Source organism: Stenella coeruleoalba (genome assembly GCF_951394435.1).
Source record: "Stenella coeruleoalba genome assembly, chromosome: 1".
Classification (NCBI taxonomy): Eukaryota; Metazoa; Chordata; class Mammalia; order Artiodactyla; family Delphinidae; genus Stenella; species Stenella coeruleoalba.
Genome location: NC_137169.1, coordinates 21917707 through 21938805, shown reverse-complemented (window position 1 = coordinate 21938805; position 21099 = coordinate 21917707). Strand labels below are relative to the sequence as shown.

The 21099-nt window shown below is 49.5% G+C and overlaps 1 protein-coding gene across 1 annotated transcript; it reads right to left on the bottom strand.

Moving 5' to 3' along the window:
• Positions 1-1477: 1477 nt before the first annotated feature.
• On the bottom strand, positions 1478-19148 carry SESN2 (sestrin 2). The gene is made up of 10 exons (XM_079903613.1): positions 18571-19148; positions 11808-11873; positions 9762-9959; positions 9194-9376; positions 8870-9082; positions 8136-8286; positions 7719-7837; positions 7172-7362; positions 4062-4206; positions 1478-3290 (listed from the first exon to the last, which is right to left on the bottom strand). The coding sequence occupies exons 1-10, from the start codon at positions 18631-18633 to the stop codon at positions 3204-3206; spliced, it is 1416 nt and encodes a 471-aa protein (XP_079759739.1). The 5' UTR covers positions 18634-19148; the 3' UTR covers positions 1478-3203.
• Between the last annotated feature and the right edge of the window lie 1951 nt (positions 19149-21099).

Here is a 21099-nt window from a genome sequence, read left to right as displayed (position 1 = left end):
ATGCTCTGGATGGGACTTCCCTGGCAGTCCAGCAGTTAAGACTCTGTGCTTCCACTGCAGGGGGCATGGGTTCAATCCCTGGTTGGAGAACTAAGATCCCGCATCCTGTGCGGCATGTCCAAAAAAAAAAAAAAAAAAAGAGTAATGCTCTGGAGTCAGACTAACAAGGATTCAAATTCTATCTCACTTTCATGATGTTGGGCAGATGTCTGAATACCGAATGGCTCACTAGTTCAAGGTACCTGAACTGTGCGAGGTGCTTTTCATGCATTATTTAATCCACACAACTCTCCCGTGACCCTAAGTATTAATTCTGTTGCATAGATAAGGAAATTGAGGAAGGAGAATTGAAGTAACTTGCTTACGGTCAAACATTAAATGTCAAAGTTGGAATTTGAACCTGGGTCTGTCTGTTATGTTAGTGTTCCCTAGACTCTCACTTGAGGTTCCTTTTCCACATCTGTAAAATGGGACCAACACGCTTTTCTCACAGGGTTGCTGTGAAGATGGAGAGATTACTTTTGAAAACATCTGGCAACAGTCACTCAATGATGCTACCTGGAAAAGAAAATGTTTTGCCCTCGTTTTTATTTTTGGCAAACTTGAGACACAGTGAAATTAATCAACCCTCCCCCTCCCAGGGATAATAAATGACTAAGTCAGGACCAGAATCTAAGGGGAAGGGTACAGGAGAGTCAATCAGGGGAGGCTTCCTGGAGGAGACCCAGTTTTCATTTTATGATGGCAGTACTTAGAGGAAGTGGGAAGCCAGCAGGAGAGGTCTTAGCTCTTAGTCATGATGTGGTTTTTCTGATAAGCTTGCTAGAGTTCCTAGTGCCCAGAGAAGCTAAGAAGCTTGACCAAGGTCACACAGGTACTAAATGGTACTGGCACCAACTTGGAGTCACATCTAACTCCTTATGCCTGGATCTGTCTCCTTGGTGCTGGGGAGGGAAGGATGAGAAGCAAGTAAGAGTAATGTGATGAGGCAGGAGAAACAAATGGTCCCCCAGAAATTCTCAAACATCCTCCCTCTGCCACAGGCCAAGGCCTCAGGATCAAGTTGACCCCAGTTGTAATCCTGGTTCCACCATGGACCACTGATGTGGCCTCAGCAATGTCACTTGGCCTCTGAGTCTCAATTCCCTTACAGGATTTTGCTGCGGATTCAGAGAAATGACTCCAAGTACCCAGCCCGGGGCCAGGCATAATGAGAAAAATAAGATGGCCATTATTATTCCACAATGCCAGGCCAGCCACAGATGAGTGGCAGGGCTGGACACCCAAGGGACAAAAGTAGACCTTTAGTGCCAACCACTCCCAACCCTACGGTCGTGGGCACAAGTGCTTAGCAGGGTAAGGGCTGGCAGGTCAGGTCCATGATGCAATCACAGCTCCCTGCTTATGCCAAGAGGTGAACTATGACCCTTAGGAAATGGGAAAAACAGCCCATTAACAAGAAGTACAAAACAAAACCTCAGTGAACTTTTATTTCTCATCATACAGAACTGGTAGCAAAGGCAAAGATTTCTGCACTTGAACACTGAATACTCCTCCCCACCCACCCGGGGACACGTACAGTCATCTTGTCCCCTCTGGAATCCAAACCCCAATGCTGGGGCCTCTTCTCTCCTGCCCAGCTTCATTGCAGGGAGGGCTTTGAGGCCTGAAGGGGGTGCCAGCTGCTTGCCCATGCCTGCACGGGTATGAAATGTGGCACAATGACCAGGCTCCTCTCCTGCCCCACCCCAGAGGGGAGGGTCAGAAGCAGCAGCAGCTTGGCCCTTGCCTTTCTTCAGTCACCTCCCAACTGGTCAGAGGGGAGGCACATACTGCCGGAAGAAGGGCAAGGGAAGTCATAATTCACAGCTCGTTTGCTACAGAAAGTGCCTGGGATCAGTCCTCGGCTGCTTCTGCCTTCAAGCAATCCACCTAAAACCGAGGAGAAGGGACAGAAATTGGGATGGGGGTGGGGAGGTCCTTGGTAGGTAGCCCGGAGAGACTGACTACAAGAGGGGGGTGCTCCCCAGAAGCCCTCAAGATCCTGCAAGGATTGCAGTTGGCTGCTGGCCTCAGAATCTGAGTGAAGGCTCAAATATCTCAGAAACTACCCCTCAGTCTGCAACTGTGGAAATGGAGGGCACCTGGCCAGTGCCAGGGGCCACACAAGAACCCTGGGGTCTCCTGCCTCTCCCCCTGAGCCATGTACCACCTAAACCACCTAGAAAGGCTTGCTTTTTTGGCAATGTTTGTGGCAGAGCCATGGGAGATAGCAAAGTGGGATGCCAGCTTCTGCAGGGCAGGTGCAGCTCTGGGGAGGACAGATTTTTCCCTGTCCTTCTCTCAGACACTGACTATGGCTCTAGGGTTGAGGCCCTGAAGAACCTCACCCATAAAAAACCGAAATACAGAGAATGTACAATATAATACTCCCTCTTCTAAAGGCAAAGTGACCAACAGAGAGTCCAGACTCTCTAGAGATAATCTGCTTGTTTGATGTGCTTGGTCTCTCTCCTGGGGCCTCATACCACCAGGTGTGGGAGAAAAGGGTAAAAGGGCAAACAAAGGAGGTCAAAGGAACTGAACTAGGACTGGGGCAACCAGGGGACGAGAGGCCTGCAGGCTGCCTAACACAACAGGCTTTTGGGGAGCCAGACGCACAAACCAGCTGTGACCCTGACTTTCACATTGATGGATGAATGGCAGGTGGGAGGTAATGAAGTCTGAGAATGAGGAAGCAGGAGGAAAGGCAAAGCCGCTTGGAGTGTCAGTCCCTGGAGGTGTTTGCCCCTCTCCCTTGGGGGCCAGCCAGGGACTTCCCAGGCCAGGAAGGCCAAAGTACTTGTGCTGCCCGGGCCCCTGCCTGCTGGCACACAAGTCTGAGCTCAGCCCATTTTCCTTCCTGTGCCCTTGGCCTCTGGGGGTAGGGGCAGGAAGAAGGGCCTTGGCGCCTGGAGATTTGCTAGTCCTCTTCCAGCTCCCAGGGGCAGAGCTGAGATCCCAGAGTCAGTGCAATGATCCTGTCCATTCCAGTGAGGAGGGTGTGGCTCAGGGGCTGCACATCACACACAGGCCCACCACCAGAATAGGGTGGGTGGGCGTGGGACAGGCAGGCTTAGGGTCTGTCTCCAGACAGAGAAGTCCTTGCAGGGAGAAGGATGCCTCCAGGGTCAGCTGCTCCAGGCCCAGGTCCTGCACACGAGTCAGGTCATGTAGCGGGTGATGGCACGGAGGGCATAGAGCAGGGCGGCTTGCATGCGGGCCTCCAGAAGCAGCAAGTTCACGTGGACCTGGGGCGCAGAACACGGGCTTGTTGGCAACTGATGTCACTCCTCGCCAGCCCCTTCCCTCCCAGACTGCCACTATCCCTGACCACTCATCCTTCCCCATTCTTTTTTTTTTTTTTTTTTTTTGGCCATGCTGTGTGGCATGCAGGATCTTAGTTCCCTGACCAGGGATTGAACCTGTGCCCCCTGCCTTGGGAGCACAGAGTCTTAACCAACTGACTGTCACGGAAGTCCCTCATCCTCCTCTTTCCTACAGAGATGCCTTGACCTTTCCTAAGGCTCTAAGCAACTTGGTGCAAGGACTGTGTTAGAATTTCAAGCACATTTATCCCTATCACGGCTAATCTCTTCATCCCCCCGAAACTAAAAACAACATCTATTTGGGATCAGAGGTTTACATTCATTTTCTTATTTCATCCTCCCAGCAACCTTGAAAGGCAGGCAGTTTTTATTCCTATTGTAAAGAAAACAAGCTCAGAGAGGCAAAATGACCTGCCCAAGGTCACATGACTACCAGGTAACAGGGTTATGATTTGAACCCAGGTCCTTCTGGCTGCCACTGAGGACCCTGGGAAGCACACTCCTACTTTACAGGTGAGTAAATGGAGTCTGAAACCACACAGTGGAGTAGGACATGAACCCAGGACAATACACCCAGGTGCCCCATCTGGCAGAACAGACTTAGTCTGGGGCACCTCACTGGGTCCCGACCCCTTGCCTCCTCCATGGGCCAGGCTGTCTGCTTCCGTCCTGCTCCTACCCTGAGAGCCTCACCTTCTCTGAGTGGCGGAAGTGCCTCCAGAAGTGGTTGTACATTCTTCGGGTGGTCTTCTCTGGATAGCAGGCCACTGTCTTGATATAGACCTTGAGGTTCCGCTCCAGGAGCTGGTTCACCTCTCCGTAGTCATAGTCATCATATCTGGATGGAAAGGCCCCAGTAGCATCACTTACCCTCTGCTCCCACAAGTATCTCCTCTCCCCAGTCCCACCCTGCAGAAGGAGGAACAGAGAGTGGCGAGAAAAGGCAGAAGGTAGGAAGCAACTAGAAACTTCATTCCTCTTAGAAAAACAGCTGATGTCATATTATCACAGCCCACTGGACTCGTAGGGGAATGCACAGAGGGTGAGCATGCCGTACTGACCATGTGAACATGTATTCATGGCATCCTCAAAACTACTGTACACTACTGTATACAAAACTATTGTATACAATTTATTGTATTTCATCAGCCTCAATTTTACAGATGAAACTGAGGTTCAGAGAAGTGAAGTCACCTAGGTCACACATCTGGGAATGGGATTCAAACTCAGCTCTGCCTGACTCCAAGGTCATAGTCACTACTTTACAGCTGAGGCCATGCATGGAAGATGGGGCAGGAGATCAATGCAAATATTTACCCTGGAGAAGGAAGAGGGAAAGAGAAAAAGGAGCCGGTAGTCATTTTACAGATGGGCAAACTAAGGCCTGGGGAAGGCAATTAGCTTGTTCAAAGTCAAAGAGCAAGTTGGTGACAAGTCTAGAAGCCACTTTGTCACTCCCTAGTCCAGTGAGCCAGTGAGTCATCACAGATCAATGTGGATGAGGAAGACTGGTTTAATTTTTCTTTACTTTTTTTTAAATTAAAAAAAAAATTTTTTTTTTTTGGCCACGCCACGCGGCACGTGGGCCCTTAGTTCCCCGACCAGGGATCGAACCCGTGCCCCCTGCGGTAGAAGCACCGTTTTAACTACTGGACCGCCAGGGAAGTCCCAGAAGACCAGTTTTAGACTAGAGGACAGATTTGGTAGACAAAGGTTTAGGAGTGAGGGCCATGTTGGAGAGTGGAGGAGCCTCGACCTGGCAGCTGGGCAGGAACTAGACTGTGCCGCACACACCCTAAGATGCCCGTCCATCCTTGGCCTTCGCTGACTTAGAAACCTGCCAAGGAGGTTGGCCAGAAGGAGGCTGGCCAATTAAGCACAGCTCAACCCACTCAGTGAAATATGATTTACAGCTAGTAATGCACAGAAATGCACATTTTTCTACAAGGAACATGTACCTTTTTAAAACTTTGGGGATTTTTTTTTTCATGCTTGGAATAATAGCTAAACTAGAAAAGCAAGAAAAAAAATCACGTGTTCTCTAAAATATGCTCTCATTTGATTAAACTGAGTAAAATAAATACAGTAGACAAGAAAGTCTTATTTTTGTAAAATTATATGTGTTTTGGTCATTTGTGCATGGAAAAAAGACAGGAAAGAAATATTTGACAATAATAAGAGCAGGTGGGATTATGGGTGATTTTTAGTTTCTTCTTTTTGTTATCTGTTTCCTAAATTTACTAAAAATCTGGCTCTTTACAAACATCAAGCATATCTTTTAAAAAACGAAATAACAATTATAATTTCAACTATACAAAAGCAACTACATAAGAAAGAAAAAAAGCAATGGAGGAAAACATCTCAGAATGTGGATGTGGTTGTGGAGTAGTAGAATTTTGGGAAATGGTTTCTTTCTTTAATTCTTTAAATTTGCCACAACATTATCAGAGTGAGGTTTGTAAAAATAAAAAAATTGTTCTGTGTATATTTTTGACAAGTAATTTCACATCTAGGGTTTACCTACAAGGACTTAGGTATAGGGCTTCCCTGGTGGCACAGTGGTTAAGAATCCGCCTGCCAATGCAGGGGACATGGGTTCGAGCCCTGGTCTGGGAAGATCCCACATGCCGCGGAGCAACTAAGCCCGTGCGTCACAACTACTGAGCCTGAGTTCTAGAGCCCGCGAGCCCCAACTACTTAGCCCACATGCTGCAATTACTGAGCCCGTGTTCCGCAACAAGAGAAGCCACCACAGTGAGAAGCCAGCACATCGCAACAAAGAATAGCTCCCACTCGCTGCAACTAGAGAAAGCCGACGTGCAGCAACGAAGACCCAACGCAGCCAAAATAAATAAATTAATTAATTTTTTTTTAAAAAAGGACTTAGGTATAAAACTAGTCATTGCACATGGTATTTGTAATAGTGAAAAACTGCAAACCACCTAAATATCCAACAATAGGGAAATGGTTGGATAGTTACACTTCATCCACAACAACACTATACAGTGGCTAAAAAGCATGCAAGATCTATTCACACCAACAAGGAAGGTGGTTCACAATAGATTATTAGGTAAAAAATGCAAGTTGCAGAATATATCAAGTATGATTCCATCAATTAAAAAAAAAACTTACTCAAAAAAGATCAGAAAATACTTAGGTAACAGAATGAAAATGTAGTCCATCATATACTATACAGAGACAGCCATTATCAAATAACATTTTACGGTACAGCCTTCCACACATTTTCCATGCATGTACACACTTTTAGTTTAAAGAAAAAAAAAAGGAACAAAAAGAAGATTCTGGTTGGTAGCCAGCTTTCTTTTCTTTCAATATATTTTGACCATTTTCCCATGGCAATATAAATAAGCCACTATTATAATTTTTAATAGCTGCATAATATTTCACTGAATGGATATGTCATTATTTAAAATCCCCTACTGTTGGCATTTCTATTGTTTTATTTATTATGAGAAGAAATGCTACTTGGAATGAAAATACAAATATAACTCTCTCTCTCTCTCTCTCTCTCTATATATATATATATACACACACACATACACATACACATACATACACACACACATATATATAAAATCTCCCTAGTTATCTCTGGGGGTCGGATTAAAGAGTTTCAAAAGGTGAGCATGGCTATTATCTTTTATAATCAGCAAAGAAATACATTTGCTTTGAAAAACAATATAGGCAGGAAGAAAGGGAAAGAAAAACAAACAGAAAAAGGAAACAATTGTGAGCTCAGATTGAGGGCTTACAATACACTCATGCCCCGGTCTTGCACTCACCTGATGCCAAAGACGCAGTGGATGTAATTCCAGATGGCCCTGCGGAGCATGGAGGTATCTACTCCGCTGTGCATGGCAATGGTGTTGTAGGTGAGGCTATAGGCTGCCTGGAACTTCTCATCCAGCAGCTGCCCACCCTCGGGGTAGAGCCGCTGGATCAGTGAATAGCCATGGTCCTCCCAGGTATAATCCTGAGGAACGTGGGAAGGGGTCAGTGAGGAGAATGTTTGGGGCCCAAGGCTAGCCGGAGAGACGCCATCCTCTGGAGCACACCTTGGCTCTCCATAATGTGTCTCTCCACCCCACAGATCTAACCCGCTGCTTGGTCTGGACCTGAGAAGCTGAGGAGGATGCAGCTTGGTGGTGACTTCCTCCTTGTGATCAGGACCCCCTGAGCTTAGGGCACAGGTGGGTCCCTTCACATCCAGGGTCTCCCACTTCCCTCGTGGAATCCTGAGGGAGAGAAGGTACCCAAATCTCTAACTACACAAACCACCCACCCCTGCTTGTTTGCAAAGCAATAGTAAGACCAGTGGGGAGAGCCTACCTGGGCGCGGAAGGTGGGGGGCGCCTGAGTCCCCCGCCGGGTGAAGTCCTCGTATCCGAAAGTGGGGTCTTCCACAAAGCACAGCATGTCTGAGTTTGGAGAGGGCTCCAGGATGTCCGCTGAGGACGTCAGAAAGAGGTCATGGTGAGGCCAAGGCATGGAGCACAGTGGCCTCCACTCCTGGTTAATCACCATTAGGGGGCTGGGAAATGCAGAGTAGGGGGCCAGAGAAAGCCCCTCACCACATCGAGTGGGACCAGGACTTCGGCAGGAGCCAGGCCTGGGGGAGGAGGTAAATCAGGCCTGTGGTGGCTGGGATGTGGCTGCAGAGGTGCAGCGCATGGAGGTACCTGCTTCCCAGCAGAGATGATGTAAGGAGGGGGCGGCCCCTGAACCTGGACACCTGTGACCCTGTACCTGAGGGGGTCACCAGCAGGCTCTCTGACTTCTCCAGCTCAAAGCGGCTCTCCATCTCCTCCTGGGAGGCCCCCTCATCCCGCAGCAGGCTCTCCTGCAGCTGCCTCATGCGCTCCATCAAAGCTTCCACGTCGCGGGCAGCCTCAAAGCCCTGCGGGAGAGACCTGGTGGTGGCCATCTACTCTTCCTCCCTGGGCCCCAGAAACCCCACACGTCTTTCCCACATGCCGGGCCTTCCTGAACGACCGTAAAGGCCCCGTGCCTCCTCTGTGACAGCCACTGCACTGGACGGCTCACATGGCCTGTGCTTCCCAAAGTGATGTTTAAGAGCTAGAGAATAGACACGGCTTCTCTGAGCATCAACTTCCCTCACAGGAAAGGGCTTTTTAAAGTATCTGTATTTTTAAAATACAAACAAATAAGCCACTTTATAGAATGAGAGGCAAACTTTGTATTTTTAAAGTTCTAAAAGTCAGTGACTTTAAGCCCACGGGGCTCCATGCTGAGGCCAGTCACATGGTTATTTCATCTCATCCTCACAACCCTTTATGAAGTGCGAGTCTTTATCCTCATTTCCCAGATGAGGAAACTGGGTTTCAAAATCAAATAACTTTTCTAAGGCCTCTCAGCGTGCGTTAGGGAAGCAGCTTCAGATAGGGAGGCGCTGTCTTCTACCCAAGGACCAGGGGCCATGCCAGCTTCCTCTCCCACCAAGACTGAAGCCCGTGACTTACCCCAGAGTGGTTCAGTGGGTCCCTGCTGGGGGGTGTGCTCTGCTCACTGGGGGGTGAAGGGGCCTGGGGGGCGGGGCTTCCCTCGGGGTCCCCCTCAGGGAGGATGCCACAGCCGAACACGAAGGAGGCTAGCGAGTGGCAGTGGGTGAGGAGGACCAGGGCCTGGATGAGCTCGGCCAGGGACCAGCTGTGCTCGCCTGTCTTCAGCAAGGCCTAGAGAGAAAAGGAAAGGCCAGACCTGCTCAGTGCCTGCCCTGGGCTGCCTGCCATGCCCCAGCCTGGCCCCCGTGCTCCCTCGGGGACCCGCCTCTCTGCCCACCGCACCTGGATGTGCTCCTTGGTGATGAGCCACGGCCGATGAGCCAGCAGCTTGTTGATCTCGCTGAGCTTGCGCAGCTTCTCGGGGGCACGGTGGAGGCCAAGCAGCCACTCAGGGTCACCGCCAGTCTGCAGAAACTCAGCCATGTGGGAGCCCACCAGGTAGGAGCACTGGTGGCGGGCGGCGGCCTGGAGGTGGTGGACAGAGCCCAGGTCACCCGCTTCTTTCTGTGCCCTGCTCGGTGGGTACCCCATGGAGGGAACATCACGAGCCTCACTGTCGCCTGAGAGGCAGGAAACTTAGGTTCTAACCCCAGCTTTGCCCCTGGCTTGTTGTCCTCCCTTGGGCAGGTCACCTGACTCCTATGTGCCTCAGTTTCCCCATCTGCAAAGCAGGCATTAAATAGGCCTCTCTTCAAAATCTAAAATTCGATGGATGGTCAGATAAAGCCAGGGCTTTGCTTTATGCTGCCTCTCCTCCTTGTTTGTGGAATCAAGCCCCCAGCAGAGAGATCTGAGCACCGAATCCCCCAATGTGTCCACCCCTACAAAAGTCAGGCTCAGACAGGCTCACCATGATGGCGATGTAGTGGCGCCAGGAATTGGCCAAGGGCCCATCCGTGTGCAGCAGCAGGTAGTGCAGGCGCCAAAAGCTGGTAAAGTAGTCGGGGTGCAGGCCCATCACCACTGCCAGGTTGTCCACCCTCCCGGAGGACATCAGCGCCTCCAGCCCCAGGTGTTGCTCGAGGCTCTCGGCTCCCTCCCGAAGGACCTGCCAAGCAGAGGTGAGGAAGGGATGGCTTCCCCTCCTGCCCTCCCCACCAAAGAGACCAACATATTCATTGCATTCATTGGGATTTTAATAGCAAGGAACTGAAGACAACCGCCATGTCCAAAAAAAGGAGAACAGGGGAGGAAAAGATATTGCATTAAATGATTAAACAAATACTTATTAGACACTTTATATAATACTGGTTGATACTTGTATAATGCTCGCTAAGTACCAAGCACTGTTCAAACACTTTGCATATATTAACTCATTTACTGCTCACAACTATGAAATTGGAGACCTGCTTTCTCCAACTTTAGATAGGAGGCACAGAGATTAAAGTACAGCTTCTCCTGCTTTCGTAGAGCTTCTATTCTTTTTTCTTTTTTTGGCTGTGCCGGGTGGCTTGCGGGCTCTTAGTTCCCCAACCAGGGATTGAACCCAGGCCCTCAGCAATGAAAGCGCAGGATCCTAACCACTGGACTGCCAGGGAATTCCCCACAGAGCTTCTATTCTAATAGTGCAAATCCATGCAGTCATTGGAGGTGGGTACAAAATAGTTCACATTTCCTGAGTGATTTCTCCGTGCCAGGTCTGAGTTAGGAGCGTTCCCCGCCTGCATTATCTCACTCATTCTTCCCAGTTACCCTGTGAGGTGAACACTATTATTTTCCCCCACTGACACATGAGGGAATCAAGACCCAGAGAGATTTCATTCTGTGCTCAAGGTTACAGATCTGGTAAATGACAGAACCAGGATTCAATTCCTGATTAAGCCCAAAGCCTATTTCTTTCCTTTATTACAGAAGAGGAGTGGTTATTTATAAATGAAAAAATAAAAGATAAGAACAATATTTGAGCTTAAAATTCTGGGCTACGTAAATAATCAGCGGGTGGTTGTGTGTTTTCCACTTACAAAGGGTGGAAGGAACTGAAGGGTTTAGGCGTTTGTTAACAGCTCATTAACTGCTTGGCCTACACATTAGGAGAACAAGGAGGACAAGGAAACATTTGTCTTTGTTCACTGAAGGCCAAAGAAAAAGAAGGAAACTATTATTTTTTAATTTGCCTGTTCATGGGTTTTGAAGTTTCCCCCCCCCACCAGGCACACACTGGAGTGTCAGTTCCACGATGGCAAGGATTTTTGTCTGTCTTGTTCTCTGCTGTATCCCCAGCACCTAGAACAGTGCCTGACACACATTAATCATTCAATAGATATCTGTTAAATAAATGAATGGATGACCTGCCTCAGTAGATGAAAGGTGTCTCTGTTGCATTAAGTGAAAAAATAAAACACAACAACCAAAAAAAACCACACCAGAAACCCAAATAAACAACAACAACAGAACCATGTTATAAACTCTGACCTTGGCTCCGTATGAAAAAAAGTCTGGAAAACAGTGGCAAATGGTTAACAGCGATTATCTCTGTGGGAGTGGGATTGTAAGAGACTAAAGCTTTCTGAAACGTTGGAAATTTAAAAATAATGAACACATATTACTTTTGAAGTCGAAAAAAACTTTAATACACGCACAGTCAAGGATGAGAAGATAAACATGCATAGTTCTATCTTCTTAAGGAAATGCAAGTCTTGTTCTGGGAATCACAAGTTTGCTCATTACCTGACTGTGTTATTATCACTTTATCTCTTTGAGCATGTTTCTTCCCAGCAAGATGGGGTTGACATGCTTGCCTCAAAGAGCTGTTTTGTGGATTAAATGGGTCAAGAACCTGAAGGGGTAGTTTCAAACCTGCAATTTCAAGAGACCAGCAAAGCCCCACACACACTCAATGCCCCATGTCCTTTCTTCCCAGGGACCCACAACAATTCCTAACCCCTTTCAAGCTTACCTCCTCCACTGGAATGAAGGCGCTGGGCCCTCGAGGGCCTCGCCGAACCCGGCTCTCCCTCTGCTCCTAGAAGGAAGCACATCATGGTTAGATGGAGGTAAAAGCGAGGACTAAGAAGATAGTTCTCTCTCCAGTTTTCTCCTCCTATCCGAGGGGTCACACTAAGTTTTTTTTTTTTTTAGGCTGCACCATGCGAAATCCAGGATCTTAGCTCCTCAACCAGGGATCGAACCCGGGCCCCCTGCATTGGGGGCGCAGAGTCTTCACCACTGGACCACCAGAGAAGTCCCCCACACTGAGCTTTTAAAATCACCTTTCTGGCTCACCTTGCATGAAGCAGTCAGGTGGAAATATATACCAGTTTGGTGGGTGAAGAAAGGGTAAAGCGACCAAGAGAGCTTACCCCACAGGCTGAGTTCTTCAGGAACTGGGAAGGGACACAGGAACCCACTATATAGCCCCAAGGGAAATATACAGCCACCGTGTTGCACATTTCCAGGAGGCCACCTTCTCGGCAGCCCTGGAGAACCTATAGAAGAAGCCCCCTTGTTCGTATCCTGAAGCCAGGTCACCAAGTCCCCTAGATTCCTACGATGCAGCTTCAACCTCTCTCAAACCCACAGCCTCACCGATGGTCTCCCTGCCTCCACAGCCCCGCCCTCTCCTATCCATCCTCTACCAAGTTAACAGAACGAATGAATAAATAAAACATTCTCCCCCAACCCCACCTCTGGGACCAGGAGCAGATCTAGTGAGTACATGACACTGGTGGTTTCTAAAGAGGGCAAACTTGCTGTAGCCAGAGTGAACTTCCTCAAGTGCAAATCTCATTACTGGCTTAAAACCCTGCCTCTGCCTCCTGTAGCCTCCCAGACCATTAGTGGCTCAGGCCCGCCGTGCTCACACTGGTCACACCTTTTGCAGAGCTAGCTCTGTCTTCCAGGGTCTAAGAACCTTTCTTCTGATCCTCATCTGTGACCCCCCAATTCCCAACGCTTTTGCTTCTGAAAACGTTGCCTTCTAATTGTCTGAGATAGGTCTCCCTACTACCAGATCACATTCTGTGGAGAACGGTACCAGGTAATTCACACTAGTCTGTGAATGAAGAAAACAGAGAAAGCAGAGAGGCGTGGAGGGCAGGGCGGCACAACGCTGATGGCAGCAGCTATTCTGACGTGGCTGTATTGGAGCCTCTATGGAAACCACCAGTTTTATTTATCCATTTGTTTTGCTACCTGGGAGGGGGCTCTCAGCACTGGCCTTAGAAACAGTTTATCCAAACCAGAGTCATACCCTCACTGGACAGAGACGGTGTCCTCCTAACTCTCCCCTCCTCATTCAAATTTAGACTTACTGCTAATCCTCAAGTGTCCAGGGACTAAAGATTATAATTGAACCTTCCTTTTCACATAGCCAAAAACCCCCTGAGGGAGGCAGAGCTCTGGGGCTCTGAAAGACCACAAAGGAAGGAACAAGGGTCCAAAAGTCCCAGGCATGAGTACCAATTCTGCTGCCACTAACTTGCTGTGTGACTCTGAGAAAGTAACCTAAACTCTCTGGGCCTTAATCTTGGACAAAGAAGGTAGCTGGGCTGACTGCTTAGGCCCCTTTCAGCCCATACTTCTGGGATCTACCAGGCCAGCCTGGTCCAAGTCCAGCATAGAAACCACCACAGTCCCCAAGCACTCCCGTTTCACCTTCCCTCCTCCCTCACCAAAGAGAAAAAAAACCTAACAGCTCTGTCTGGGAGATAAGGATTGCTGACTCCACAAACTGGGCCTCCCCCTCAGGGGACCTAAGGACAGATAGAAAACCACAGCCAGGTGTGGTGGGGAAAGGCAGGAAGGAACTGGGGGAGTTGGGGGGTGTGGGACAGGGAGGGCCCACCAGGGTACTAGCGAGGGACAGTGAACAGCTTTGGGAATCCCTTCCCACTCTAAAATCTGCCCCAGGAGCTGTCAAGGGAAGAAACTGATGCCTGTGGGTCTCTAAATGATAGGTCTGGATCTACCAACATTATCAGCCCTGATGAAGAAGATGATGATGATGATAGAATACTGTTAAAAGATAGGGGCTCTTGACACAAGCTGCCTGGGCTCAGATGACAACTCCACCACCTATTATCTGCTAGCTCTGTGAGCCTCAGTTTCCTCACCAGATTACGGGGTAATAGTACCTACTGTCACTGGGTAGTCATGAGGATGTAATGAGGTACTGCCTGTATAGGCCTTAGCTCAGTACATCTGTCACAGCAAGCGCTTAACAAGTCAGAGATCATTAACCTCATTGTTATTTCAAACAAGGGCCTCTCAACCCAAGCAGCACATTTAGAATCCCTTTGAGAAGCTTTTTAAAAAATACCAATGCCAAGGCCCAGCAATTCTAATTTAATTGGGTGCGGCCCAGCATAATTTGCCGGGGAGGGAGGGCCATTGTTTCACACCACTTATTGATCACTTTCTCAATTATAAGGCACTGTGTTAAGCGCTTTCCAGGCGAAACCAGAATTAATCTGTTCACTCAACAAATATTTTTGATGACTACATGGCAGGTAGCAAGAGTACAGGAGTGAAAAGACAAAATCTTAGCTTTCCCAGAATTTACGATCTAAAGGAGAAAGACAATCAAACAAATGATGAATAGGATGTCAAATCGTAGATTATATGGATGGGTGGGGGAGTGTGTGCAATATTTCAGTCCTAGTAGACAGGCAAAGCCACTGAGGAGACAACCTTTAAGTTGATATCTAAATATCAAATATCTAAATGAGTTGATGGGCCTGTAAAGGGCCTGTAAAGATCTAGGGAACCAGCATTCCAGTCAGATGTAACAGAAAGTGCAAAGCCCTGAAGGCAAGATCAAGCAGATTCTACTCCAGAGCTCCAGTACCCTGAATGCCTCCCCAACCTAGACACCCAAAACTTGAGAGGAAGCAGACGGGGCAGGGGCCCACCACCAAGAGATGACACCTCCGAATCAGCCCTCCCCTACTTCCTGGGGTAGGAAGGCAATAATAATAATGGTGGGTAACAACGCTGATTACCATTGGCGAAGCATTTATTTCATGTGCACTTTAAGGGAGTTCTACTACCAGAGCTCCCATTTTACAGATGGGGAATAAGGTTCAGAGAGGTCAAGCCACTTCCGGTCACTCAGCCAGGAAGGAGGTAGCAGAGTTAGGATACAAATCAGGTTTCCTCAACTGCAGAAACTTCCTATTCTCTAAACTTCTCAAGGTCTCAGAAGCCCCAAGGCTTTGCCTCTGAGGTTCACCAGGAATGAGAAGCTCCTTCTCCGTCTACATTCCCAGGGGATCCACTGCCCCAGTCACAGCCCTTGTCATCCTGCCTTGTTTCTTACCTTGAGAGCACACACTGGATCTAGTTCTCTGTTGTTATCCCAGAGTTTAGCACAGTGAGTCCAATAAAACTTTGTGCTATGATGAAATATTCTTTATCTGCACTGTCCAATAAATATGGTAGTCCCTAGCCACAGTGGCTGAGCATTTGAAGTATGACTAGTGCAACTAAAAAACTGAATTTTTAATTTTAAAAAATCTGATTTATCTACATTTCAATAGCCACATGTGGCTAAGGGCTACCATATAGGACAGTGCAGGTTCAGCACACCTGATAAAGGCAAGATTCCCGCCCTGACTACGTGGATAAAGAAAGGAAAACCAGAGGGGGTGGGTGACCTACCTAAGGCAACACAGCTAGGATGGGGCAGAGGGAAAACCGATGAGTTCCAACTGAGGGGACCACACAGGGCAGCAGGAACACTGAGGTCAGAGCCGTCTGGGTGGCCACTCAACTGTGAGGGCTTCAGGCAAGTTGTAAAGAGAGGATAATCACCTCAGAGCTCAGTGCCTGGCTCTTGATTTAAGCGCTCACTAAAAGTTACCTTTCATATCAGCTTCCATATTACGTTTCACTAGCACACTGGTTGCATCTAATCTTCATCAGTTTGGGGGTGGGGGTGGGGGTCTCTTCTGCACACAAGGAAAGATTAAGGTTCCAAAGGTTAAGCACCAGCTGACAAGAGGCCAACCTGAGATTTGAATTCAGCTCAGTCTGGCTTGCAAGGGTCCTGTCCACCACCCAGATCAGCCTCTTGGAGTAGCCCCAGCCTTTATTCTTGGTAACCTATCCAGAGCCTGCAACCTCCAGGACTCAGCTACGGAGACCTTCGAAGTCACTCTGCCAGCTGGGAAGGGGCAGAGACTCCCCTCCCCGTGGGCTGCTGAACTCAAGATTCTTGCCTGGGTTTACACCTGAGAGGGAGACAGAGCCCAAGCAACCTCTGATCTCCAGCCTTGCAGGGAGGGGTGTGTGAGTGGTGCATATAGACTCATATGCCCACCATGATCTGGCCGATTTCTCACAACCACCTGGAGGGAAATACGTCTTCTTATCCCTTCTTCAGAGACAGCTCACTGAGGTTCTTTTGGAGCTCAGATCTGACTTCAAAGCTTGCACAGTTCACAGGGGTCAGCTAAGCCAACAAGGGGCAAATAGTTACGAGCACCTATTAGGTACTAAGAACAGTGCTGGGGGTGGGACCTACAGAGTGTTTCTAGTCTAGCAAAGGAGACAGACAAGAAATTCCTGATTACACAACTGTTATACTGTAATTGGGATAATAGCTCCTGCAATGGAGAAGGGGAACAGGAAGCAGGTATGCAGAGGGGAATTATCTGGTGGGGAAGGAAAGACTTCCCTGAGGCAGTGATGTTTCAGGAAGTGATTCTAGAACCCAAGAGGGCTCTGAGAACATACCACCAGTACTAGAGTGAAGCATCTGAAGGCCTTGACCCGGTGAAAGCATGCGTGGCGAAGTGATGGGAGTTGAGGGGACTGTATATTCCTTGTTCATACTTGTCCAACTTCCCTTGGGCCTTGGGCACCCAGCTCTGTAAGTTCAGCACCCTACTGTCTTCTAAAGATCCTGCTTAAAACAGAATTTTCCCAAGGTCCTCTTTTCTTGAGAGAGAATCTGTAGAAAGGGGTCAGATATCACCAGCTTCCCCCCACCCCCGCCTGCTGTTGACAGCTGGCTTCCACCTAAAGGCCACACCCTCAGAGCCTTCCCAGTCCACCAGGGGCACACTCTTCTCCCCAGGTCACTTCCCAGACACTGTCCCAAAGAGGGATGGACCAATTCTCACCTCAGGCAGGAGGGGTGGGCTCGGACACCCCCTTGTGAGACACTCTGGGGAAAGGGAAATATGTGCTGTGGCCACAATCTAAAAATAGCTAGCATGTTTGATACAGGACGTAGTTGCTATGCTCTAGGCACTGTGCGTTGGCCTTTGCATGTATTCTCAGTTAATTCTCCCAACAGTCCTTTGGAAATATGTCCAAATCTCCACAGGAGGAAGTTGCTGATCACAGAAGTGATCACTTGGCCAAGGTCACACAGCAAGTAAGTGGGAAGGCTGCCACATGAACCCGGAGCATGCCTGCTCTAGTGCCCAGGTGCTCCAATAAATAAAATTATTTCCATAAAGAAGGAAACAGACAGAATAAGGTAGCTTGGTCAAAGTCACGCAACTGAGAAGTGGCAGGAGCAGTATTCGTCCCTCCACTTCGGGCTCCTAAACCATGATAGGGAAAGGTGACAAGCTAACAGAAAACCGGGGACCCCCGGAAACCGTGCTGCTCAGAGAAGTGCAGCTGTTTTTCCCAGGGTCACAGTTCAGGACTAGCACTTGTCTGACTCCCAACCCCAGTAAGACACTTGCACCAGGCTCCATGTCTGTAAACTCAAGAAACAAGCAAAACTCTCCGTTGTGTGAAGCACACTTGGAAATCCTAGAGACACCCGAGCCAAAGAATGAGCTATTCTGCTGGGTTAGTGAAGGAAACCTCTCTATAGCCCCTCCTGGGCGTCAATTTTCTCATCCCGTAGATTGGGGCTACTATTAATGGTATAGCTCATATTTTGCTAGTTTAATCCTGAGGACTCAGCGAAAAGGCAAAGCCGGAGCCTGGCATCCAGTAGGTGCGTAATAAATAAGATGGCCATTGTCCGTGGCGGTGGTAATGGGGGAGGGGGTGTCAGATTGGGTCCAGCCGTATTCCCAGCCTCACTGCAAAGAGAGTCCCTCCAAAACAAACTTCTGGGACGTCAGACCACTTAGTAGGGCACAGCCAAATCGGCGCTTGGCTTCTGGTGTCGCGGCCAGGGTTTTCCCCCCTCCCCCGTGCTTTGGCCGCGGCATACCCGGCAGCCCGCCAAGGCCCCGAAGCGCCCACGCCCCCAATCCAAATCGGGGGTGCAGGTGGGGGCGGGGGACGAGGTCGACCTCCGTTGGCCAGCCCCAAGTGCTCCAATCCCCGAGCGGGGGCACTGCAGCGGGTACATATCCTACCTAGAAACAGTTCCTCTAGCCCCAGCCTAGAGGAAAGGATCTGCGGAAGGGGGCGGGGAGGAGGAGTGGTCGGGCCGCTGCGCCGGGATTTGCCTGGACTTGAAGACTCCCTCGACTAGGGCCCAAACCCAAGATAACGTCGAGAAGGCTCCCCTCTCGTTGGCCGGGAGTCCAAAGGAGCCTTGGAGGGCTCTACAGCCCCGGGGGTAGGGGCAGGAGGCGGAGGGAGCCGAGGCTGCCAGTTGATGCAACCCCACTCCGGCTTGCGCGCTCCACTCCCCCTCCCCGAGCCGGGTGGGGGTTGGCTCACAGACTCAGCTCGCGACAGCCCAAAGCTCGGACGCGGCTCTGGGTTCAAGGGAAGAGTGGCGTCGCTCGACCGCTGCTTACCTCTCCGGCCCCGGGTAGGTAGCCCTTCAGCTCGGCGCGGCACTCGGAGTCCGCAACGATCATGGTGTGCGCCAGGACCCAGCCGCGGCTCGCCGACCGCCCGTGCACCCGAGGGGCTTTCGGACCGACGCGCGCAGGAAGCCGGGACTGCGGGCCGCTGGGGAGGTTCTAGAGCCCCGCGGTGTCTCTCGGGGTTCCAGAAGGCTCTGAAAGCCAAGGATCCGGGAACGGCCGCCGCTGCGCTGGACTCCCCGCTCGTCTGGCTTCTGGATGGTGAATGGCCTCGGGAGCCTGGGATTGGCCGCGGCGCAGGGGTTTTCACGGCCCGGAGCGCCTCGGAAGTCCGCAGTGGCCACGGCTGCTCGCAAACCCAGCGCTCCTCAGCATCCCCACCGCGGAACTGCCAGCGCTCTCCGGGCTCTGACACCAGCAGCTCCGCTCTGCCCGCCGCGGTCCCTGGGGAAGGGCGGGGACACAAAAGCCCCGCGCCGCAGCCAATCAGATGCCTGTTTCCTGGGGAGGCGGGGCGACACCGCCCTCTGGAGCCTACGGCTCAGCCAATCGGCACCGGGAAGCGCCCGGGAACTCTGGGAGCTGTAGTCCGCCCCGGACGAATGCTGCAAACTTTTGCAAGAGGGTTTGGTCAGATTGCTGGCAATACCAGACGAGAGTGACATTCCGGAGAGTCATTAAAGCTGCATGACGAAACGGGACTTCACCGGGCTGGGCCAGAGAGCCGGGTGTGAAATCCCTCTCAAGTATGTTCTTCAGCTTTTCAGTTCCTGGAGGGACTGGTTCGGGTTAGGAGAGGTAGTGCTAATTACAGAGCTGACCGCCAGATCTTTGGAGATCAGAGCACATAGCCCGGTTCCTCTGGCCTCCGGGAAGGCTCCATCTTAAAATGTACCAGACACAGGGAATCCAGCTTATTTGTGGAGTCTCTGGAAAAGCCTTCATTCATTGAAAGGTCCATGGCAACCTCTGGTCTAACCTCAGTCCCTATTGCTGCAGTTTCCCCTCTTCTGCTCCCTTGGGGCCTCCCACCCTGTCTTCCATAGCCCTCTTCTAAAAACTTTGTAACAAGGTATTCTACTGTTGTTTTTTTTTTCTCACCTCTCTCTGGCCACTCCTTCTCTGACTCCTCTTTCTCCTCCCCACTCCTGGAACGTGGGTGTTCCCCTAGTTACTGTTTTCATCTTTCCTCTCTCCAGGCACACTCTCCCTCCCTGATCTCATCCATTTCCTGGCCTTCAACTCTCCATTTGGAAGTAAGTCGCTTCTACCAGCACCTCAGCACCTCAAAGCTGAATTCGTCTTCTTCTTTTCCCTTCCCACAGCCTCTTCACAGTTTTTCTTCAGAGCTCCACTTTTTGTTTCAGTTTTAAAGTTACTGTTTACTTGGGACAGAGAATCCCGACAGGACCAAAAGTGGACTGGATGACCTCCGACATCGCCTCTGAGACTTCCTGGGTCTAGGCTTAGGATTCCAAAGACGACCCTCTGACTTGGTCTCCTGCCTCCAGTCTCTTGGGAGAAGTAAATTAATCTCACCCTCTGCTGAGCTCAGGCACTTGGGCTGGGGTTCTATTATAACACTTATCACAGTCTACCTTGGGTTGTATTTTTCTGTGTACATGTCTTATCTCACCCTTTTGATTATAAGCTTCTTGAGGACAGGGTCCACATCTTAACATCTTTGTCTTCTGCCCTATGCCACCTAGCACAATGTCCTGCCAGTAACATGTTCTTGTTGACTAAATCTTCCTTTGAATTGAATTCCCCTTGAAATCACCCCCCACCCCAATATGTCAGATTCAGCTTTTATTTTCAAAATCTACTCTGTAATGTCAATGTTTAGATCAGCTTTACTGGTATTTCATCAGCTACAGAATAAAGGTCAAACCTGTAGATTGACATTCAATATCTGCCAAGATCTGCCTCAATTTACCTTTCTAGCCCTATCACGGCCACCTTCATGTTCCTTGTTTGATCTTCAAGCCTTTCTCTGCAAAGCTCTGGCCACTGAACTCCAACCCAGCAATCAATGCCTTTATTGGTAACTGTGGCCTGAATGAAGGCTTCAAAATTCTACTTCCTATAGACAGTATTGCTTCTTCAGCTCAGCTGAAAATAATCCCTCCCACTGTTCAACTCCTCAACACATTGTTTCTACCTTTTTGTACCGCTGGCCTTCAAATTTGAAGCAGCATTGTTATGGGGTCTGAATGCCTTACCCCTTCTCTCCAACTAACAATGGAATATGTTATTGACCACTTTTGCAAAGTGAGGAAGCTCGAGTTCAGAAAAGTAAAACTTTGTATCAAGGTCATACAATGTCTTCTTTTGACTGCATCAGACTGTGTCAGAACTCCTTTAAGGCAGGAACTGTGTCTCTCTACCCCCACTGGCGTGTAGTAAGTCCTCAGGAAATACTTTTGAATTAATGAATATGAGTTGCTCTCCTTTGTAGAATGACCCTTTATAACCTTCAAGGAAGCGACTAAATCATTCCCAAGGCTTCACTTACAA